The sequence below is a fragment of the Sorex fumeus genome, unplaced genomic scaffold (genome assembly GCF_029834395.1).
Source record: "Sorex fumeus unplaced genomic scaffold, SorFum_2.1 ptg000039l, whole genome shotgun sequence".
Lineage (NCBI taxonomy): Eukaryota > Metazoa > Chordata > Mammalia > Eulipotyphla > Soricidae > Sorex > Sorex fumeus.
Window position 1 is genome coordinate 4,043,501 of NW_026606096.1, and position 24,778 is coordinate 4,068,278.

General features: G+C 49.1%; 1 protein-coding gene across 1 annotated transcript in view; it reads right to left on the reverse strand.

Annotated features, from left to right (window-relative positions):
* Positions 1-6,902: 6,902 nt before the first annotated feature.
* The window catches only part of LZTS1 (leucine zipper tumor suppressor 1), a 58,379-nt gene continuing 40,503 nt past the window's right edge, over positions 6,903-24,778 (reverse strand). The window contains exons 2-4 of the mRNA XM_056118937.1: positions 12,767-13,244; positions 8,751-9,545; positions 6,903-7,574 (exon numbers count right to left, since the gene is read on the reverse strand). Coding sequence (XP_055974912.1) covers positions 6,927-7,574; positions 8,751-9,545; positions 12,767-13,111 — 1,788 coding nt within the window. The 5' untranslated portion in view covers positions 13,112-13,244 and the 3' untranslated portion in view covers positions 6,903-6,926. The remainder of the gene's footprint in view (positions 7,575-8,750; positions 9,546-12,766; positions 13,245-24,778) is intronic.

Here is a 24,778-nt window from a genome sequence, read left to right on the forward strand (position 1 = left end):
TTCCACAGATGGAAGTTGTTTTAACTTCATCATCAATGTAAGGGTGGCGCCATTTTACAAACTTGGTATTTTCACACATGGAGTCTCATATTTAATGCTCAGGTTTCATGGGGAAGTGCCTGGAGGAGCATGCTACTTAGGGAAGAAGGCTTGGGCATAGATGAGGGGCAGGAAGGATAGAACCTAAGGTTAGAACAAGAAGTCATCTGCTGAGACCAAAGATCAGAAAGAACAATGACATACCCATTTCCCACCTGCCCGTACCCATTTCCCACCTCATCCCTCCTAACAGATCCCATCTATAAATAGCAGCTGGTACCACTGTTGTTTCCTTCCTAGGACTTCAAAGAATGAAAAATCATTTTTGATTCAAATATTCCCATTGTGGGTTCCATGAGAAAGCCCCTTGACTACCATTTACCTCTGAATTTCTGGTATCTAAAACAAGAGCCAACCGTAGATGTCTGCTGAATGAACACACACATGCATGCATGAATGAAATGCTAATCCTTCAGAGCCATGACATCTGGAGTGGGGAGAAACAAGGTCAGCGTGCCCTTCCTCCCGTGACTCAGAAAATGCCTGCTGTGGAGGTGACTTAGGGATGATTCATCTGTGTTGTGCCACCCCATCTCCCCGGTGGCACAGTCTCTCTCCTGCTTGCTGACAACAGAGACTGGTCCAGTGCCCCAGATTCTTCTCCAGATTGTACTCCAAAAAATGAGACACAGCCGGGTATCCTAGAGGAAAGGGCAGTTCAGATAGAGAAGGGAGCACCAAATAAAGGATGTTTGGAGGATCCTCCCAGGAGGGGAGATGCATGTCGAAAGTAGACTACGGACTGAACATGTTTGCCACTCAATGCCTCTTTTGCAGACCACAACACCCAAACGGAGAGAGAGAACACAGGGGATTGCCCTGCCACAGAGGCAGGGGGGAATGGGGGGATGGGGGTGGGAGGGATATTATCCATGGTGGTGAAAAATGGGCACTGGTGGAGGGATGGGTATCTGATCATTGTATAATTGAAACCAAAGCACAAAAAATTGTAAATCTACAACTGTAAAAAAAATAAAAATTAAAAAAAAAACGAGGCGCTTTCTCCACCCCCTTTTCATTTCTCCTATGTTCATTACTACCCCCTTTTATAAAATAATAAGTAGAGGACTGGAGAGATAGCTCAAAGCACCAAATTACACGCTTTGTTTGCAGGAGGCCCAGAAGAAAACCCTGAGCACAGAGCCAGGGTTTACCCTGGCTTACTCTGGTAAGTAACCGTAGGGTTACCAAGGTTACCAAGCACTGTTGGATATGTTTCCAAACAACTCCAACCCCATAAGGGGGCTCTAGGAAGACTTGCATGCTGAACAGAGGGGGAAAACCCTTTGCTCTCTCTTTGCTGCCCCTCCTGTGGCCGGAAGCCTTTCCCAGTGCCCCTCCTTTGCAATGACTCCCTTTGAAGAGAGGCCTGTTGGCGTGGCAAGTCAGGCGGAGCGGGGTTTGGTGACTGCTGTGCCACATAAAAAGTCATCCTGAAGTTGGTGGCTTAAGGCGGTCTGAGGTCAGGATGTGGATGCAGAGGGACCAGTGTGCAGGTGGGTGTGGCTCAGTTGCTCCCTACACTCAGCAGGAGCCCGGCTGAGACCTTCCTGCTCCTTGACAGCTCTCCATCTGACTGGGCCATGAGGGGTCCCAGAGGGTAAGTGGGAAGTTGCCCGGAATTCTAAGCTTGAGTTGGAACTGGTGAACTTCCCTGGGCCCTGATGGCCTCAAGTATGCCCCATGGTGGGTTTGAGCTAAAAGGAGGAGTGGATGGAGGGGCTGTGCTTACTGCACCAGTGTAACAACCTCCCCTGAGCTGGTCTGTGGAGGAAATATGGAAGATGAACCCAGACACCCCAGGAGCCTTTGGCCCCAAGCTGAGACTCTGGAATCAGAGGTGGGCCATTCTCCACTGCCCACCCTCCTTGGGCTCTGAAGGCTCACTGCCGCTGGCCTTCCTGCTTCCCACTTAGCTCTAAGGGGTGAAGACTGGCCCCATCTTTCCTCTCTCTCCCCACCCCCTTAAGGTCCCTCCTTTGCCCCGAAAGCCCCCTCCTGCATATCACCATCCTGACACCACAGCCCCTGTAGATCTGCCCCACTCCACAACCCCTCCGTGTTCCTGATTTGCTTTACATGTTCTCCATGAATAGAAGGTCTTGGAGGCCAGAATTTGAGTTCAGAGAAGCAGGGAATTTTTTTTCTTTTTGGGTCACACCCGGAGATGCACAGGGGTTACTCTTGGCTCTGCACTCAGAAATTACCCCTGGTGGTGCTCAGGGGACCATATGAGACGCTGGGAATAGAACCTAGGTCAGCCGCGTGCAAGGCAAATGCCCTACCCGCTGCGCTATTGCTCCAGCCCCTGAGAAGTAGGGAATATTTGAAGTGACTAAAGCAGGCTGGCTCGAAGCAGACTGGCCAGATGGTTGTGGTACTGGATGAACTTTCCTAGCCTGCAGACCCTGCAGTAGTGGTGACAGCAGTCATCCTGGTCCCCTGCCAAGGCCATGTGCAATAGGCCAAGGAGTTGATTGGTTCAGGGCACGGCAGGAGGAGAGCAGCAGGGAGTTCTGAGCTGGGGTTTGAGGAGTCCCTCAGTCTCCTTTTCACCTACCTGAGGGTGACCCCAAGGCCCATGTTCTCAGAGTTGGTGAGTGGCAGGGAGTGGCATAAAAATGTCCCAGGCCTTCCTTGGAATCAGAAATGGTCACGCCCAGGCCATTCTGTCTCCTTTGTTGGTTCCCACCAGAGAGGCTACAGGAGGAGGGGGCAACTTGAACAGACACACAGAAGCAATGATGAATGACATGAGATGAATTCTTTATTCATAAATAAAAACATAAAATTACCAGAAATAGTTTACATAGCCAAAAGGGGCATCAAAAAAATAAAATAAAATAAAACAAAGCTAGTAAAAGCAATGCAAAACCAACAAAGGTCAACCAAGAGAAAAACTGGCATATTCCACTCTTGCAAATGCCAGCCCCTCCATGGCTGCCTCAGCCAGGTTCCCGCTCTGCCTGTGGGCACGGGCCAGGAAACCCTGGTGAGGAGGGCAGTGGTGGGCATGATGCACAGTCTGCTGTGTGCTGAGAACTCAGGCTCTCGGGGACAGTGTCACTCCACTGCTGCCCCACAGGCGTGCCTGGCTGACCTTGACAGAGGAGGAATGAGCCGGAGCCCAGAACCCTTGAACCCAAGTGCTGTCCATCCCAACAGTCCAGCAGTCAGAGGACGTACGTAGAAAGGTTCCAGGGTGCCAGGCATTCCAAGGGTCCAAGCAGAGTCCCGCCCCAGGAGAGGTGCGGGCCAGGTTTTTTGCAGACAGCTTGCAGGGGGAAGAGACAGGTAGGAAGTGGGCATCCTGCAGGAGTGGTCAGTGAGTCAGTCCAGGTGGAGGCTCGGGTCGGCTGACTTTTCCCGTTCCTGCTGAGCCCCTGCCATCATGGCCTCGTTCCTGGTGCTGGGTTAGGCTTGGTTTGGGGCAGGAAGGATGTTTTTCCACAGAGATGAAGCAAGGCTACTCCCTGGCAGTCACTATGTTACAGGGTGCATTCTGTTGCTCTCGGGTGCCACAGTGGAACGCCTTAAGGCCTTGGGCTGGCAGCAAGCCAAGGAGGACATCTGCACGGTGGCCTGTGGTGGGACAGTGGTGATGCAGGGGGCAGGGGTTGCCCAATGCCTCTGCCTCTTCTGAAGCAGAGCACAGCACGCTGGGCTGCTCCTTGGGAGGGAGGATGCTGGGGGTGCACTGGTCTGCAGCTGGCCTCTTTGCCTATCACTAGGAAGGACTCACACCCAGGCAGGTGGCTGCAGAGGAACCCAGTCACCACATCTGTGACTTGGGGGTCTGCACGCAGCCTCCTGGAGGTACTGACTCCAGGAAATGAAGCGGCTCTGGGCCTGTTCATCCCCAAGTTAAATCAGAAATCTAAGAACAATGACTGACATTTCAGAACACTTTCTCCATCGCAGGGACCAGAAGGAAGAAACCATCGCAGAGGGGGCACAGTCCAGACTCAGGGAAGGATGGGCCTGGCAGGATGTGGGGAGCAGTGGGCAGGAAAGGAAACAGTTCCTTGCTCTCACCAGAGCCTGGAGGGTTGGCCGGTGGTCCAGACCCAGGATTCATTTAGTTCTCCAATTGCTATGTTCCCAGACTGGCTCGGTCCTCCTACCTAGCTGCACAGCTCTCAGCGGGCCCCTGGGGCTCAGGAATCCAGCTAGCCCGGCTATCCTAAGAACAGCAGCTGTGGCTAGAAGCAAAAATAGAACAGGGAAGAGCCTGGCTGCCTGCTAGGTCTGGCCTGCGTCTGAGAAGTCTAGAAGGAGGAGAAATAGAGGGGACAGAGATGGAGGGGGGGAGGGTTGGGCAGGCAGGGGGGAAAGAGGAAGAGAAGGGGTGGGGAGTGGAAAAGAAAGAGAGGGTGGAGAGAAAGAAAAAACATACGGAGAAGGAGGGAGGGAAGAGAGGGAGAGGGAGAGACAGAGAGAAAGGGAGAAGGAGAGAGAGGGAGGGGGATTGAGGGGAACTGAAGGAGAAGGAAAGGGAAGGAGAGAAGACAGTAGAAGATAGGGAAGGACTGAGAGAAAGAAGAAAGGAGAAAAGAGAAGGATGGGGGGAAAATACCCTGAATCCAGCCCCTTTATCTCATGCTGACAGGACCCTGCCCTGCCCCGCCCCCAGCTCTGCATGGCTCTCAGGGAACCCTGACCAAATGGACCCACAAGGGGCAGTCCTCTGGAATCTTCTGCTGGGTTCACAGGGGACTGTAGGTGGATGGAGGCCAGCAGGTGTTGCGTGGCTGTTCAAAGGTTATTCTCCCCTCCACATCCTCCCCGGGCCTACTGCCCATAAGCCATCTGGGGTCGACTCCTAACCAGGAAGGACTCTGGCCTGGATTTGGCACAGGAGGTAATAACAAAGTGCGCCCCAAAGGAGAGGGCCCAGTGGACACCTCCCCCAACACAGCCTAGTAGGCACAACTTCCCTGGACACACAGTGGACGCTACCCCCAACACAGCCTAATGAGTCCAGCTTCCCTGGACACACAGTGGACGCTGCCCCCCAACACAGCCTAGTGGGTCCAGCTTTCCTAGACACAGTGGACACTCCCGCAACACAGCCTAGTGGGTAAAGCCTCCCTAGACAGTGGACACTCCCCCAACACAGCCTAGTGGGTACAGCTTCCCTGAACACAGTGGACACTCCCCCCTATACAGCTGAATGAGTCCAGCTTCCCTGGACACAGTGGACACTCCCCCCTATACAGCTGAATGAGTCCAGCTTCCCTGGACACACAGTGGACACTCCCCCCCAACACAGCCTAATAAGTCCAGCTTCCCTGGACACACAGTGGACGCTCCCCCCAACACAGCCTAATGAGTCCAGCTTCCCTGGACACAGTGAACACTCTCCCAACACAGCCTAGTGGGCACAGCTTCCCTGAACACAGTGGACACTCCCCCCCATACAGCCGAATGAGTCCAGCTTCCCTGGACACAGTGGACACTCCCCTAACACAGTCCAGCTTCCCTGGACACACAGTGGACACTCCCCCAACACAGCCTAGTGGGTACAGCTTCCCTGAACACAGTGGACACTCCCCCAACACAGCCTAATGGGTGCAGCTTCCCTTGACACAGTGGACACTCCTCCAAACACAGCCTAATGGGCACAGCTTCCCTGACACACAGTGGATGCTCCCCCAAAGCAGCCTAGCAGGCACAGCTTCCCTCGACACAGTCGATGCTCCCCCCAACACAGCTTAATGGGTCCAGCTTCCCTGGACACACAGTGGACACTCCCCCAACACAGCCTAGTGGGTCCAGCTTCCCTGAACACAGTGGATGCTCCCCCAACAAAGCCTAGTGGGTCCAGCTTCCCTGGACATAGTAGACACTCCCCCACCACAGCCTAGTGGATACAGCCTCCCTAGACACAGTGGACACTCGTCCCAACATAGCCTTGTGGGTACAGCTCACTCTGGACTCAGCAAAGACCTGATTCATGGGAGGGGGGGAGGGGAACTAATTCAGTGCAGCTGATCCCCATCTTGAACAAGGCAGGAAAAGCCCTTCTGCAGCCTCACCTGGAAAGATCTAGAAGCTCTGCAGGGGTACCTGGAAAACCACCCTCCCTGCCTCTAGGGGCCTGCAGGCTTCTCTTCCAGCATCCTCAGGGCCTCAGTACTTATGGCTTTAATGGAGGCAGAGACAGGGCAGAAGACCCTGGTCAGGGAACCCCTCTCCAGCACTTCCAGGAGTGACCCCTGAGTACCGAGCCAGGAGGAACTAGAGTAGCACCACCCCCAAAGAAGAGTCCTCACTGCAGTCAAAGGCCAGCAACCCCAAGAGTCTGGGAGTGGCTAGTAGGGTTCAGGATATGGCCCTCACCCCCCCACCCCCTCCCTCTGAGCCCTCTGGACCTCCTGATTCCAGACGCTCCTGGGCAGCCTGGCATGTCCTGCACCTCAGGCACGAGGAGTCTTTCTATTCCCAAGGCACCCCAGTGAGTCTGGGAGGAAAGGGGTTCGAGAAAGAGAGGTGGAAGGACGTGATTATCATCAGGGTGACCATGGCTTTCTGGGCACCATCCCTCCAAAGGGAGAGGGTGAGTATTTTGAACAAGAGCCTGAGGGTTGTTTAACCCTAAATAGTCCTGGGCTTGCCTGCTGGGAAAGCTGCAGGAACCGAGCCTGAAGCTGGGACCCGCAGGGACTGTCAGTACTAGGAAAATGTAAAGGGGAGGAGAGGACCTCTGGGAGCCTTTTCCCAGCCCCCTCGGCATCCTCAGAGGCTCCTGTTTGTTCCTGGGAGTCTGTCCGTGACCCCGACCTCCCGGAGCTCATGCCTTGGCCCTCTCGCTCCCAGGACGCCCCTCAGATCTCCGTGGCTATGATGTCCTCATAGGGGATATCAGCCCCCTCCAGATCGATGTCAAAAGGCTCCGCCGCGCCCTCCCCGTGCGCCAGCTGCTGCAAGGTCTTTTCCAGGCGCTGGTTCCGCTGGTACATGGCCAGGTAGCTCTGCTGCAGCTGCTTCTGGTACTGGATCACCTTCTCCTTCTCCTCCTTCCACACCAGCCGCTCGTGCTGGAACCCGGAGGACATCTGGTCATGGCCTTGCCGCTCCTCCTGCAGCTCGGCGCGCAGGCGCTCCAGCTCCCGCTGCAGGGCGGGGATGTCCTCCGAGAAGGTGGGCGCCACGCACACCCCCTCGCGCTGCAGGGCCACCTGGGCCCGCAGCTCCAGCAGCTCCTGCTCCAGCAGGTTCACCTTCTCGCGCAGGAGCTCCGACTCATTCTTCTTGCGCTGCAGCTCGTTCTCGCAGACCTCCAGCTCGAGCCCCTTGGTGCGCAGGGCGCTCTCCAGGTCCTGGGTCTTTAACTCGTGGCCCTCCAGCTTGCCCCGCGTGTCCTTCAGCTGCGCCTTGAGGCTGAGGATCTCGCTGGCCTTGGCGTTGACCTCCATCTGGGACTCCTTCAGCTGCTGCTTCAGGAGAGAGATCTCGCCGGACTTCTGGCAGACCTGGTGGGGTGGGTGGAGAGGTGGGGGAGAAGAGAGAGCCGGAGGTGAGGCTTTTATCTCTGAGGAAATGGCACGGAAACAAATAATTAAGCTCATCTGGAGTGGAGGAGATGTTTCAGAGGACTGAAATTCACGTCTGGCTCGACTCATGTAGTAACTTGCCTTTGATCCCTGCCACTTTATAATAGTGTCCCCAGTACTATTGTGTGTGACCCTGGAAGTCCCACCACTCTTTATTTCTCCCCCCTCAAAAATAAAAATTATTTAGCTGGTCGTTATATGGGGCGATCCAAAACTCTCAAGCAGGGCTGGTCTGGGTGACTCAGAACGGTCAAGATCTGGCTTAGTCTAACTCAGAGTGTTTCACATCTCCAATCTGTATTTGATTGAAATAAAACCCACGACTATATATAATCACTGATCATGGTTTAATCCATCATCCAATTTCAGTGTCTGCCAAACCTCTAATCCATGTTTATGTCCATACCTCTGATCTCACCCACACACATACACACCTAGATGTCTCTCCCCCTTGCTGGGTTAAGGATAAGCCAAAAGATGAACAACTATATCCCTCTCCTCAGCATCAAGGGTTGGTTAAGGAAAGGCATCTGCCTTACATGAATTAAATTCTGGTTCACTCTTGGGCACTGCATATGGTTCCCTAGTGTTACTCCTGAGCACAGTTAGGAATAGTTCCTGAATACTCCTTGGGTAGGTGCTAACAACCTAAACCCCCAAAAAAGTAAGTTTTAGGGCCACACTATTAGAATGAAATCCTGGCTCTGGTAAACACCATATGATGACCTTGGGCAAGGCTGACCTCTTTGTGCCTTCATTTCCTAAACTGTAAATCAAGGACTAGAAATAGCACCTATTTTCCAGGATTGCTTTTATATTTATTGCTTTTATATTTACATTTTGGGGGCTGGAGTGATAGCACAGTGGGTAAGATGTTTGCCTTGCACACAGTCGACCCAGGTTCAATTCCCGAGATCCCCTATGGTCAACCCGTGCACCACCAGGAGTGATTCCTGAGTGCAGAGGTAAAAGTAATTCCTGAGCATTGCCGAATGTGACCCACCTCCCCCCTCCCAGAAAAAAAAAATAGAAAAAAAGAACCTGGAGGAGAGACACAAACATGGACCCACCCCGTCCCTCGCCGACTGGCCTCACCTCCCACTGGGTCTCTTCCAGTGCGGGGGCAAAGCTGGTCTTCTCCTTCTCATAGGACCGGAGTTTGGTCTCCAGGAGATCCTGCTCCTTCATGAGGTTCTCGAGCTCCTGCCGGAGCTGCCGCTTCTCCTGCTGGAGCTGGAGCACCTGCAGGTGGAGCACCTGCTGGGCCCGCTGGCTCTTCTGCGAGGCCTGCTTCAACCTGCCTCCACACTTGTGCTCCAGGCCCTCCAGCTCATCCTTGCCGCGACGCTGCCGCTCCTCGTAGGGGGGCGGCTCCTTCTCCTCGAAGCTGCGCTGCAGTTTCTGCAGCTCGCTCTCCCGCTCCAGCAGCTTCTGCTCCAGCTCCTGGATGGTGCACTCGTCGGTGGAGATGGGTGAGCGGATGCAAGAGGAACCTTTGTCCACCTTGCCTGGGTGGGCCAGCTTACTGCCCCCGTCGGAGAAAGACAGAGCCTTCAGGCTCATCATGTTGCTGTCCTGGAGGATGATGCCCTGCGTGATGTTGTGAGCGGAACCCCCGAATCGGCTGGTGGGTCCCACGGGGGTGACCAGAGGGTCGAGCTGGTAGCTGCTGGTGGTGCTCTGTGTGGGCAGGCTCGACATGGAGTTCCGGCCCGAGTCAGACAGTGCCCCGGAGCACAGGCCAGGCTTTAGCTCTTGCTCCTTGGGCTTGTCTGGAGGCGCGGGGTGTAGCTGGTGGCTGGTGCTGTCGGGGGATGAGTGCAGGACGGTTCCTGACCGTGGCAGCACGGGCTTGAACGCCGTGGGCCTCATGGCAGCCTTCTCTGAGCCCTGGACAAGGGAAGAACATGAGATCTAAACAGCAACCATCGAACTTTGAAGCGTGCCTGTAAGGGCCATGTGGGGAGTTGGGGCTGAGGGGAGTTGGGGAGGGAGTTTGGGAACCTGTTAGAGGGAAGCTGACACTGGTGGTGGGATTGGTGTCGGAGTGTTCTATGCCAAAGACTCCACTATCAATAACTTTATAAATCATGGGTCTCTAACTAAGTAGATAAAGGTAAAAGGTAAAGGCCCTCCCGTTGATCGTTGATTTGCTTGAGCGGGCCCAGTAACGTCTCCATTGGAGACTTTGTTGTTACTGTGTTTGGCATATCGAATACTCTTGGTAGCTTGCTGGGCTCTCCGAGAGGGGCAGAGGAATCGAACTCGGGTCGGCCATGTTGGCCGCTTGTAAGGCGAATGCCCTACTGCTGTGCTATCGCTCCAGCCCAAGTAGATAAAACGTGTTTTAAAAGAACCACTAAGATAATGATGGTTGGAGGGATCAGTTGGGATGGGAGATGTGTGCTGAAAGTAGATAAAGGACCAAATGTGGTAACCTCTCAGTATCTGTATTTCAAGCCATAATGCCTAAAAGTAGAGAGAGAATATGGGGGAAATTGCTATGGAAGCAGGGGGAGGGTGGGAAAGGGTGGGTATGCTGGGGAGATAGGTGGTGGGGAATGTGTACTGGCGGAGGGATTCGTGTTTGATCATGGTATGATTGTAACTCAAACATGAAAGTTTGTAACTGGGGGCTAGAGCAATAGCACAGCGGGAAGGGCGTTTGCCTTGCACACAGCTGACCTGGATTCAATTCCCAGCATCCCATATGGTCCCCCAAGCACCGTCAGGAGTAATTCCTGAGTGCAATAGCCAGGAATAACCCCTGTGCCCCTGTGCATTGCCGGGTGTGACCCAAAAAGCCAAAAAGCCAAAAAGAAAAGAAATCTTGCAACTGTATCTCATAGTGATTCAATAAAAACAAATAATAATAATAAATAAATAAATAAATAAAAAGAACCACAATGACTCAGGATTACTCAATACTATCCCGTCTCCTCAGCTTGAGCCAGCCATAGCCACACGGCCCCTTTTGGAGATGAGACTAGAGGCGATCTCATCTATTTGGATGGTGAAGGAAGTGACAGTCTCAAGAATGATAAATTCCCACATACCTAGGGGATATCTGAGTTATCACCAAGACATGAATTGTCATCAGCTCCTCCCAGCCCTCCTGAGCTGATGAGCAGCATTTTCAGTTTCACAAGCAAAGATGCAACCTCTAGGTTTCTGTGTGGTCAGGGTAAGGACAAGCAGGATGTATTAGTACTGTCCTTCCAGAAGGCTGGAGTAAGAATATTGATTACAATCCTCTTGAAGCGTTGGAAAGATCACTTGAAATGACCATTTTTTAAAAAAAAATTGCCATTTCATTGACAAAATCATTTATAGTTTACAAATCCTTTACTTTGAAAAGCTCTATGCAATGGGACCAGAGCGATAGCACAGCATGTAGGGTGTTTGCCTTGCATGCAGCCAACCTGGGTTCGATCCCTGGCATCCCATATGGTTCCCCAAGCACTGCAGGGAGTAATTCCTGAGTGCAGAGCCAGGAGTAACCCCTGAGCACCGCTGGGTGTGACCCAAAAAGAAAAAAAAACCCAAAACCCAAATATGGCATAGCACAGCAGGTAGGGCGTTCACCTTATAAGCGGCCAACATGGCCGACCCAAGTTCGATTCCTCCGCCCCTCTCGGAGAGCCCGGCAAGCTACCGAGAGTATTCGATATGCCAGACACAGTAACAACAAAGTCTCCAATGGAGACGTTACTGGGCCCGCTCGAGCAAATCGACGATCAACGGGAGGGCCTTTACCTTTATCTTACTAGTATATCAAAGCCATGGATTAATTTTCTTATGGTGGGGTTGGACTAAATAGGAAAACTGTTCACAGGGGCCCCATAAGTACTTAAGTGAGCATGAAGACTGGGCTTCTGACTACGGAGATTGTCTTTTGCCTTTGGGTCAGAGCAAAAAATATAATGGGGAAGGTATTTGCCCTGCACATGGCTGACCTGGGTCGGATCCCCAGCATACCAAATGGAACCCACCAGGTATCCCCAAATGATCTCTGGGGGAAAAGCCCAAAAGTAAGCTCTGAGCACTGCTGGCTGTGAATTCAAAACAAAAAGAAGAAATAAAAATCATTTGCCTTCATCCCTGCTCAACTGATCGTGATAACAAACTCCCAGCTCTTCCCTGCAGCCAGGAAATGTGGGAAAGGCACATCTCTGAATCTTCAAGCATCTGGAGCTCTCTTCAGAGACCCTCTGCCTGCTTTTCCAGGTACAGTGCTCTCTCCCCTTTCTGTGTGCTTAAAAGTATTGCTCTTGGGCTCCATTTAGAAGCAGTGCACCCGCATTGCATGTGTAAGCCCCAAGGCTTAGTCACCAATATAGTAGGTGAGGGAGGTGAGGGGATGCTCTTACTGACAACCTAGAGCCATATGCCAGCAAAGCAATAAAGGCTTTTGTTCTAGAGTGTGTGTGTGTGTGTGTGTGTGTGTGTGTACGTGTGCGTGCATGTGCGTGTGTGTAAGGGCTCACTCTAAATTACTATTTTATTTTTTTTCATTTTGGGGGCCATATCCAGCATTATTTAGGTCTTACTCTTTGCTCTGCACTCAGGGGACCATATGGGGTGCCAAGGATCAAACCTAGGTTGGCCATGTGCAAGGCAAGCAACCTACCCCCTGTACCATCACTCTGCACCTCACTCTAAATTTCTAGATTGGGAACTGACCAGAGCTTCAATTCCTTGTAATGATTTTTGATCGATGTGATGTGACTAAGTAGTTCTAGCTTCACACTACTGTTCTGCTCTCTTTAATTTTTTGTTTGTTTTTGGCCCACACCCAGCAATGCTCAAGGATTTCTTCTGGCTTTGCACTCAAGAATTACTCCTGGATGTGCTCAGGGGACCTGATGGGATGCCAGGGATTGATCCCAGGTCAGTCCTGAGCAAGGCAAATGTCCTACTCACTGTATTATCGCTCTGATCCCTACTGTTCTGTTCTCTTGAAGATCTATATCTTTAAGTCTCCACAGTAGCCCCTCTCCTACCCCTATTTTGCCTCTCAAGCCAACCCACTTTTACGAGAATCCAACCTCTCCCCCCCCCGCCCCCCCCCCCCCAACACACACATACACTCCCTATATACATACACTCACCATTTCTAGTTGGTTGGAGAAGGGCATGAGTTTGGGTGGGGTGGATGGGCCAAAGTCCAGCCCTGCTTGCCCCCCTAGGTCCCCACTGGACAATGCAGTATAATCTGGACGGTGGGAGCCCCGGGCCTTCTGGCTGACCTTGATGTAGAAGAAGTCTTCGCTCTTGCCCATCTTGGAACTGGATTTGCCATGACCTGAGTCCTGGGAGAAGCCGAATCTCAGCAGCCCGTCAGAATACCGATTGAGCTTCTTGAGGTGGGAGGACTTGCGCAGCTTATACTGTGAGGCACGGCAGTGTTTGCTGTGGAAGCTGTGGCCAGAGATGAGGCTGCTGACGCTGCCCATGGTGACTTGGGACCAAGGACAGGTGGGAAGGACCAGGTACTTGGTGTGGCTGTGGCAGCAGGGGGCAGTCCTGGCTCAGTATGAAGGATGTGGTCATAGCAAAAGCCTCCCAGAAACTGGGAAAGCCATTAACCTGGAGGGAGACAGAGGCAGAAGTCAGCCTGGGCAGAGCGGATCCCTGCTTCGTCCTCTGTGATGATCTGAAGGAGTCATTCTGGCTGTGCAGTTTGGGCAGAGGAGAAGTGTGAGGCAGTGGAGCAGAGCCCCAGCTCTACTGGGCTGTCCACTGATTGGCCCTCTGCCTGCCAATTAAATATTCACCGAGCCTCTGTTCTAAGTACTGGGAAACAGCAGTGCCTACCTGAACTGTCTTTGCACTCACCATCAGCAGATTAGCCTACTTCAAGGGGAGTCAGGAGTAAGTTCATCAGTGTAAGTTGGATAGAATTCTGGGAGGTACTTGTTTTGCAGGCAGAGTATAAAGGTGTTAGAGAAACTTCCGAGAATACCTCAAGAAAATGAGGCAGAAGGGCAGGGACAAAGTACAGTGGGTAGGACACTCGTATGCAGCCAACTTTGTTTCAATCCCCAGCATCCCATGTGGTCCCCTGAGCACTGCCAGGAGGAATTCCTGAGTGCAGAGACAAGAGTAATCCCAGACACAATAAGACAAAGGGGAAAAAAATGAAAAGAAAATGAGGTTGAATTTCATATGAAAATCTGGGGAAAGAGGAAGTTTCTGGGGAAGCCCATTAGTTCCTAGTACAGGTCATAGCAACAGAGTATTTGGCATATTAGTAAGGGCTGGAGCAATAGCACAGCGGTAGGGCGTTCGCCTTACAAGCGGCCAACATGGCCGACCCGAGTTCGATTCCTCCGCCCCTCTCGGTGAGCCCGGCAAGCTACCGAGAGTATTCGATATGCCAGACACAGTAACAACAAAGTCTCCAATGGAGACGTTACTGGGCCCGCTCAAGCAAATCGACGATCAACGGGAGGGCCTTTACCTTTACCTTTACCTAGTAAGGGCTCCATTCTGGCTGAGGAACAGTGAGCAAGGAGGGCAGGGGAACATGGGAGTCAGACTGCAAGCAGGCATAGACAACAAAGAGCTTGGTCAGCCAGCAGCGTTTTGACTTTTTTGTTTGTTTGTTTGTTTGTTTGGGGGGCCATACCCAGAGGTGTTCAGGGGTGATTCGTGGCTCTGCACTCAGGAATCAGTCCTTGTGGGTTGGGAGACCACAGGGATGAGGGGAATCAAACCCGGTTGGCTGTGTGCAAAGCAAGCACCTTATGCACTGCATAATCTTTCTGGCCCCAGCATTTTGACTTCTACTTTGTGATCCAGAGTTCCTAGTTTTAAGCTTCCAATGGCATGGCCAGATATGCGCTGTGGAGGGTCCCCTTGGCTGCTGGGTAAGTAGGAGACTGCTAAGGTGCTGGGTGGAATTGGAGGATCAGTGACATGAGCTGAGGAACTCAGACATGTTGGTAGGAAAAGATATAAATTTTAGATCAAGGGCCACACCAGGCAGTGTTGGAATATGGGTACAAAATGGGGCCAAGGCGGGGCTTGAACCTGAGGCTTCCCCCACCTGTGATCCAATCCTTTGAGCATTTTCCTTTCCATGAGGGATTGTTTTTGTAAAGACAAAAAACATCTTTATTTATTTTTGGTTTGGGGGCCACATCCAGCAATGCTCATGGTTCACTACAGGCTCTGCACTCAGAAATTACCCCTGGTGGTGCTCAGGGGTGCATATGGGATGAGAGGGATCAAACCAGGGTTGGCTGCATGCAAGGCAAGCACCCTAGTCGCTGAACTATCACTTCAGCCCTATAAGGGATTACGTTTTAAATGTAATTTTAAGATCAAGCTGGTAGGATTCATGAAATAATGAAGTGCAGGAGGAAAAAGAGAAGTATCAAGAATGACTTAAAAGTTTTTTAATCCAGTCAACTAGAAGAGGAAAGTTACCATCTATTGAGATGCAAAAGGAGCCAGTTGAGGATGTGGTGGAGGTGGAAAATAGGAATGTGGTTTAAGACATTAAGTTTTCAATGCCAATTAGACATCTAAGGAGTGATGTAGAGTAGGCAGAAGGATTGATGAGAGCTGTGGGGGCTGCAGATTTCCTTGCAACATTGGCGTTACATCTGTTATAGAAGCCAGTTAAGGGACTAGATGAGGTCAGTACAGAAGCAACGTAGGATATGTTGTTCATGGGAGTAGGGAAAATAAAGAAGAATAAGGAAAAGAAACCCAGAAGGCCCCCAAAGTGATGCTGTGACCTGAGAGAGGCTGAGAATAGAGACCTGGGAGGCTGGAGCAACAGTCCAGAAGGTAGGGTATTTGCCTTTCATGCAACTAACCTGGGTTTGATCCTCAGCATCCCGTATGGTGTCCAAGCACCTCAAATGAATAATTTCTGAGTGCAGAGCTAGAAGTAAACCCTGAGCACTGTTGGGTGTGGCAAAAAAATATAAAGAATAGAGACATACACTACTCAAATGACATGGCAACTAGGAACTGGCCAATAAATTCAGTCATGTGGAGGCCATCAATGACCTCAACAAGAGTAGCTCTCTGATGCACTGGGGAAAGAAAAGCCTAACTGGATGCAAGACAGGGATGAAACAATTGTGCCTTTGGCCTGGGAGACAGCTCAAAGTACTGGAGCACATGCATTGTATATGGGAGCCCTGGACATGGACCTGGACACTAATGAGAAAACCTTCAGAGCAATAAACTGAGTAGTAGAACCTGAGTACACCAGGCACAACTCTCCAATGGAAAAAAACTACAATGAAACTATCAAACATTGAGAAGTCTGTGACAGACTTGGTTTGGATTCCTAATGAGTGGCATAACTCACTAGCTAAGAGTTTATATGATGTTAAACTCTTTAATTTTCAATCCAACAAACTGCTTCCAAGACACACTTAAAATATTTTAAAAGTAATAGAAATTCATTTTATTTTATTTTATTTATCTGAGCTGGGTTTGATTCCTCCACCCCTCTCGGAGAGCCCGGCAAGCTATTAAGAGTATCTCGTCCACATGGCAAAGCTTACCAAGCAACCCGTGACATATTCAATTGCCAAACACAGTAACAACAAGTCTCATGATGGAGAGATTAGTGGGTCCACTCAAGCAAATTGATGAATAACGGGAGGACCATGACCGTGACTGTATTTATTTATCTACTTTGGTTTTGGGGCCACATCAGATGATGCTCAGGAGTTACTCCTGGCTATACATTCAGGAATTACTCCTGGTGGTGCTTGGGAGATAATATAGGATGCCAAGGATCAAACCCTGGTTGGTCTCCTGCAAGGCAAGAGCCCTACCTGCTGTACTTTCTCTTTAGCCCTTAGAAATTTATTTTTTTAATAAACACTTCAAATAATATAGAAATCTTGTGCATCGCCAGAGGAATGCATTGAAAAGTCAACGCTGGCCTATTAAGAAGACAAATCTCTAAATATAGATCACATAATTTTCAAAGCAAGATAGGCTGTGTGGTTGTATATTGAGAAGATATAACTCTCAGTCAAAAGTTAGATATAACAACCAGGGAGAGGATCACAAATTTACTAACTTGTAGTTAATTAACTGTACTCTTTATTCTGCTAGAAATGACATGATCAATACTAAAAATACCTGAAGTCTGAAGACCATGTCAGTTATGGAGAGATTTATATGTACAACTCAATAGAGCCAGATGACTCAGACCGAATACAAGGTGTGTGTTTGGACTTGCTTTGTTATTCTGTGAAATAAAGTGATTATTATAAACAAATATATTCTTGTTCCATTAGCAAGATCACAACACAACAGAACATCACTGTGAAGTGTTAATTTGTGTTATGTTTCTTTTTGCGGTACCAGAGTAATGTATATTTTTCTGTAAAAAGCTTTTGTTAAATTGATATTCTCTTAGAATCAATGAAATAAAGAACTGCCTACCTCATAGGATCATTATGAGAGGTTTATGAGACATCACCCTAAGCTTATGGGTAGTTTGATACAAAATAAGTGGTGATAAATTTATTAAATGTCCAAAACATAGAAGACACTCAGCAAATGGTAGGTATTTTCATTAGTGTCTATTATTGATATCATTAGCATTGTTCTCTGACATATTCATCTTCCCTATGCTAGTTTCAATGTCTCCCACTTCATTTCCCAGAACAAATTATCTACCAGTTGTAATTTTCCTGCATCCTATTCCCCAGTGGCACTATTTAGAAGTATGTAGTTCTACTAATAACAAAATGTGTTTTTCACCCTTGCTTATTTGAGGTTCTCTATAAGGCAAAAATCCCACTGTCCATATGCAGGGAAGCTTTTTTGTTTTTTAAATTGAATCACCATAAGCTACACTTACAAAGCTTTCATGTTTGAGTTTCAGTCATACAATGATCGACACCCATTCCTCCACCAGTGTACATTTTCCACCACCAATGTCACCAGTAGGGAAGCTGTTTTTAATCATAGGACTCCCCCACAATCTGTACATTATACCTTTTGGGAAACCAGTACTCACTTTTTTTTCCCACTCAACATACACTTATGAACATGTGTAAAATCATGTAGAGTGTAGAGTTAGGAACATTGACATCAAACATATTTGGAGTTGAAAATCACTCTCTTTTTGGTGATGTGGCTCAGTGGTAAAGTGAATATCTTGTGTTTAGAGGACCTGAGTTTAATCCCCAGCAACATAAAAGAGAGAGGGGGTTGGGGGACAGAGGGGCATTTTTATTTAATTGGATTAGGAAGAATCAATGAAGACAATAAGCAGAAGTCAAGTGTGCAATGTCTAGACTGTGTTTTGATCAAGAGGAAGATATGGCAAGGATATTGTCTAGAAGCATGTCAAAGAAACCAGAAAGATCATTCAACGGGCTGGAACACACTCATTGCAGTCGAGATTCCTGGGTTTTATCCTAAGCACCAAATGGTCCTCCAAGCACTGATGAGAGACACTTCAGTAGAACTGCATACTTCTAAATAGTGCTACTGGGGAATGGGATGCAGGAAAATTGCATCTGGTTAATTTGTTCTGGAAAACGAAGTAGGGAACATTGAAGATAGCATAGGGAAGAAAAGTACTATAGAGAACAATGCTAATGATACCAATAATAGACACTAATGAAAACATCTGAGGTGTCCTACTGTCACACACTCTGATGAAAACCCTCCAGGGCTTTCCATTGTTCAAAGAGCAAAGCAGAGGCCTTGCCACATCCAGCCAGCTCTGAGCAGTCGTGGTTTCTGCCCACTGCTCCAACCTTACATCACTTATTCCTTCCCAGCCATACACAGCAATCGCCACACTCGTTTCTCCTTTGTTGGCTGACCAAACCAGCTCATACTTCTGTTTCACCTGCTCATAATTCTCTTCCATGAGTTTTTTACACAGATTCCTCTGTGTGTGTGTGTGTGTGTGTGTGTGTGTGCGCGCGTGCGCGTACGTGTATGTGTGTGTATGGTGTATGTGTGTATGTGTTGTCATAGATCTAATTCAGGGTCTCACATATGTAAGGCAGGTGTTATATGACTGAGTGACCCCAGCCCAGTTGTCTATTTTTTTTTAAATAGAATCACTCAAGATACAGTTACAAAGTTGTTTATGATTGAGTTTCAGTCTTACAATGTTCCAACACCCATCTTTTCACCAGTGCACATTTCCCGCCACCAAGATGTCTCTTTCTTACCCTTAGTTCTCAGATCACACATATATTCCCCTGCAGGTGGCTGTCACCTGGTTATCCTCTGATGCCTGAGGTCTGGGAGAGCAGTTAAAGCTACTACTGTCCCTGCCCTCAGCAGTCCACTGTGGCTAGCCTTTATGAGATTTTTTTGCCTATATTTTTTATGTCCTCTCTATACTTCTAATTATTTTCAAGTATTTACTTAATAATACATGTAATAAAAATTGTTTAAAGAAATTTTTAAAATGACTTTTCAAGATCAGAGAGATAGCGCACAGGTGATGCTAAGGTGCTTTTGCATTGTGCCTGATCAATCCTGGTTTCATCCCCGACACCACATATGGCCCCTGAGCACTGCCAGGAGTGATTCCTGAGCAGAGTTGAGGGGAAAAGGGGGAAAGGGGAGTGAAAGGGAAAGAAGTAGAAAAAGAAAGAAGCCTAGTGTGATAGTACAGTGGGCAGGACATTTGTTTCACATACAGCCAACCCAGCATCCCATATGGTTCCCTGAGCCAGCCAGGGGTCACTCTAAGCTCTAAGCACCACTGGGGAGGAGGAAGAAGAAGAAGAGGAGGGAGGAGGGACAAGAGGAAAAAGACTGTCCCCAAAGCTTTTGAAATGAAAATTAAATTAAGTCAATTTGGTAAAGACTCAGATACATTAGCTGGTTTATAGGCTAGGAATGTGGCTCAGAGGCAGAGCGCATTTGTCTTGTTCATGAGTGATGAGGCCCTGAGTTCAATTCCTTGGGGATGTGGAGGGCAGAGAGAAAGAGTGGGGAGGGAGAGAGAGAGAGAGAGAGAGAGAGAGAGAGAGAGAGAGAGAGAGAGATTGGCTTTTTGGGTCACACCTGGACCTGGGGGACCATATGGGATGCCAGGGATCCAACCATCCAACCCGGTTGGCTGCATGCAAGACAAGTGTCCTACCCACTATACTAGTGCCCCAGTCCCTAGAGAGGGAGAGGGAGAGAGAGAGAGAAAGAGAGAGAGAGAGAGAGAGAGAGAGAGAGAGAGAGAGAGAGAGAGAGAGAGATTGGGGCCCTTGTTTAATTCACCTTTGATGAAAGTGAGATTTGAAGTGGACCCAGTTCGTGCTGTCCATTCCATCACACATTACTGGGACTAAACTCGGGCTCAGAGATGCTAGGGTCCTGTCCTAGACCAAACAAAGAATTTCCAGTGTTTGGGGAAAGAAAACAGAGGAGAAATCAAAGTCACAGATTCACATCTTTTGGTGGGATGATGAAGACAGAGTTTGGAGTACCAGTTGGCTCCTTGCCTACCTGAACAGCAGGGGGCTAATTTGAGCTATACAAGCATTGTTCCATCTTTAGAGGACTGAGAGGAAGAAGATAAATGAGCACAGGGCAGGGGCCAAGGAGAGGAGGAGGCAGAGAGTCGGACCCGCCCATGCAGACCCCATGCAGTGCCCAGGCCTCCACACCCTACTGACCTCCAAGGCTTGGAGTCTCCCAAGACCCACTTGAATGAAGCTAATCACCTTGAAGTATACGAAACCTGTTCCATTTTTCCACCTGGAGCAAACATCTCGGCAAACATGGCTATGTTCGTCCTAAACAATTATCCTCATCTAGGGGCCCACTCCCAGCCTGACTCTGAGAGGTATTGACTCTGGCTGCCAGCTACACAGCAAGTTAGTTCCATGCTAGACCTTCAGTCCCCACTGCCCCAGTATGCACCCATGGAGACCACCAGAGCACAGGGAGGCTGAGTCTACAATTGGCCTTTACTCTCCCCAAGGTAAAGGCCCACTTGAAGACCCGGATAGCCTCTAGAACTGCTATACACTTGGTGGCTAATCCTTGCTGCTCCAGTCTGGTACAGGATCAATTCTCATTTATTTGGAAAATATTTAGTAAGCAGCTGATATGCAAAGTATGGGGGAGCCAAAGGAAGGACATCAGAAGTGTCTAGAAGGGGGAATAAAAAAGCCAATAAGATAGACACCTGTACATACCTGTCTTAGTGTGTGTGAGTGTACCTCTCCTGTTTCAGCTATAATAGCGAGGGAAAACCTTTGAGAAGACTGCACTCAAGAGAAGTTTGCCTGATCAAGTTTTTCAGTAAAATGGATCCAAGGAACAAACAAGTATAAAAGGGCCCAAGGTAGTAATGGGCATGGCTTGATAGTTTAGAGCAATGGGTCTCAAGTGGAGTGACTTGGCAGTACTCCTCCCCATTTACATAGAGCAGAACCTTCCCCTGAAGCACAGCAGACCCAAAGGAGGAGCTCTGGAATGGACTGGGGCAAAGAGCATTGATCTGAGAGGCCATCCTGCTGCACTGAGGTGCCTGACAAGCAGCAAGCAACTTTCATGGGCAAACTATACAATGCTATGAGGCTGGAGCCATAGCACAGTGGGTAGGGCATTTGCCTTGCATGCAGCCAACCAGGTTCGATTCCCAGCATCCCATATGGTCTCCTGAGCACCGCCAGGAGTAATTCCTGAGTGGAAAGCCAGGAGTAACCCCTGTGCATCGCCAGATGTGACATAAAAAGAAAAGAAAAGAAACTACACAATGCTTGAGCAGATCCTCAGACCTTCACCCTTGCTCTGTGACCAGAGGCTACATTAAGGTCACCCTGTCCTGTATGACCTGACCTGCTTCCCAACTCAGATGCAAGTTCCCTGCACAGACCATGCCCCTGCCCCAGATGTACCCTGTATAAACTCAAAGTGAACCCTAAGCCAGGGCTCAGCCTTTGAAGCAGACTCCAATGGGCCAGCACTGGTGCTAAATAAATTTGGTTTTCCTTGTTCCTCCAAGAACAAGCCTACCCAGGTAACAGCACTATCCTTTCCATGTTACCAATACGACAGGACCAAGGAGAATCCATTTTCACTATTTCAGGGGAAGGTTCTGCTCTGTGTGGGCTGTGTGAATGGGGAAAAGCGCATGTGTATATGTGATGCATCTGTGTCTGGTGTGTGTTATTGATGGTATATTTTGGGCACATGTTTGAGGCACCTGATATCCATGTGGGCAAACAGTGTTGCTCATTCAGACATACTCGCGCCAGGTGTTTGGTAGCCTGGAAAGGCAGATGACACTGTGAAGAGAGGTCTGGTTCATTCCTGGAGGAAAATCCCAAGTCTCTCGGGAGAGGGGAGGAGTGTGCCCTCCTTCTCCCCGCCCCAATGGGACGCGGAGATGATGCCACATCCACCCACCATCTACTTAAGCTCCCACGTGGCCACAGTCCAGAGATACACAAATGAATCTCGGCCCCGAGCAACTTGCGGCAGAGATGGCTTGGGACTTTGCAATAGGCCTTCTCCACTGGGCTGCTCCAGACGGGGGCAGGTGTTGTCCCTCTGCCTGACCTTTAAGAGCTCCAGCAGTCACCATTTTCTAGAAGCCAGCAAGAAGCATCAGGTATGAGTCACGGTGACAGTAAATCTCATTCCTGGAGGGAAGCCTGACCCCCGTGTCCACGGCGTGAAGGGAAGTCAGCTTCCTGTTCCTGCTTCTCCTCATGCGCCTATCACCCGGTCAGGTCAAGTCTGAGTCCCATTCCCACTTCTGCTCATCACAGTGTCACACTACCATATCTGCACACTCTATCACCCTGACATACTTGCACACTATCATCCTACCCTGTGTAACCTGACCTGCTTCCCAGCTCAGCTGCAAGTTCCCTGCACAGACCATGCTCCCTCCCGGGGAGGCACCCTGTATAAGCACAAAATAAGCCCTAAGCCAGGGTCTCAGTGGCAGATTCCACTGGGCCAGCACTGGTGCTAAATAAATTTGATTTCCCTTGTTCCTCCGAGAGCATGACTTTGTCTCTTCTCTTTGCTAGGCCATTCCACAACAACACTGACGAACTCTGAGTGGGCTCCAGCCATGCGGAAAGCTCACCTCCCTCTCAGATTGGCAGCTGGGTGTTGTCTGGGCCCAGAGCTCTGGAGCAGCTGTTTCTCTTCCTCTAGGGGCATCACCAGTCTAGGATGACTTTTGCCTTGACCATTGGAACTACACCTTTGCATTCTCCTGCCCAGAGAACTTCACGCTCACTATTATTCATTCACGTTGCCTGGGGCTGGAGCGATAGCACAGTGGGTAGGGCATTTGCCTTGCACACGGTTAACCCAGGTTCGATTCCTCTGTCCCTCTCAGAGAGCCCGGCAAGCTACTGAGAGTAACCTGCTGGCACGGCAGAATCTGGCAAGCTCCCCGTGGTGTATTCGATATGTCAAAAACAGTAACAACAATTCTCACAATTTGTTGTGAGATGTTATTGGTGCCTGCTTGAGCAAATCGATGTGTGACAGTGCAGTGCAGCTGGACCTGGGTAAACCACTTGCTAGGCATTACACTGGAAATGAGAAGGGAAGACCTTCCACAAAGAGTTTGAGTCTGGTAGAGAAATATCAACTTCATTTTTAAAGAATAGCACCTCTTCCAGGCCCAGATCATGTCTCCTTCTCTATGAACACTCTACAGACCCCATCTCTGGGGTCCCTAGTGGCATCCTGAGCTCAGCTCCCCGAGCCCTCAGTCTGGGGACTGCTCTTGAATTATTTTAATTTTTTAAATTTTTTTAGGGGTGATAGGTTCTCTCTCCAGTTACCTTTAACTGCCTTGAAGGCATAGTAAACTTCTTTGCATTCCACACAGCATTGAGCAGTGTCCAGAACACAATCAGTTCTCAACACATGTTCTTAATAAACTCAGCTCATGGGTACACAAGAATTACTGACCTGATTTGCAGACACATCAAACTGGGTATGAGAATGGATTAGAGAACCAAGTCTACAAAAGGTGCGCTTAAATCTAGTTTCACTCCTGAAATTCATATGGAACAATAAGCCCCCACAAATAGCTAAAGCAATTCTCGGGAAAAAGAAAATGGGAGGAATCAATGTCCCTAACTTCAAACTCTACTACAAAGCAGTAATAATTAAAACAGCATGGTACTGGAACAAAGGCAGAGCTGCAGACCAATGGAACAGGGTTAAATACACTGACATCTCCCCTCAATCATATGATCATCTAATCTTTGATAAAGGCGCAATAAATGTGAAGTGGAGTAAGGAAAGCCTCTTTGACAAATTGTGCTGGCAAAACTGGATGGCTATATGCAAAAAAATGGGCCCAGAACTCTGCCTAACACCATGTACAAAAGTAAGATCAAAATGGATTAAAGACCTCAACATCAGACCGGAAACCATAAGGTACATTGACGACAAAGTTGGCAAAACCCTACATGACATTGAAGTTAATGGTATCTTCAAAGATGTCACACCACTGGCCGAGCAAGTGAAAACAGAGATAGATAAATGGGACTATCTTAAACTAAGAAGCTTCTGCACCTCAAAAGAAACAGTGACCAAAATACAAAGACAGTCTACAGAATGGGAAAGGATATTCACTGAATACACATCCGACAAGGGGTTGATATCAAGGATATATAAAGTACTGGTTGAACTCCACAAGAAGAAAACATCCAACCATATCAAAAAATGGGGAAATGAAATGAACAGAAACTTTCTCAAAGAAGAAATCTGAATGGCAAAAAAGCACATGAGAAAATGCTCTGCATCATTAATCATCAGGGAGATGCAGATCAAAACCACAATGAGATACCATCTCACACCTCAGAGACTGGCCCACATCCAAAAGAACAAAAGCAACCGATGCTGGTGTGGATGTGGCGAGAAAGGGACACTCCTTCACTGTTGGTGGGAATGCTGACTGGTTCAGCCCTTTTGGAAAACAGTATGGACGATTCTCAAAAAATTAGAAATTGAGCTCCCATTTGACCCAGCAATACCACTCCTGGGAATATATCCCAGAGAGGCAAAAATGTATAGTCGAAGTGATATCTGCACTTGTTTGTTCATTGCAGCACTCTTTACAATAGCCAGAAACTGGAAAAAACCTGAGTGCCCAAGAACAGATGACTGGTTAAAGAAAC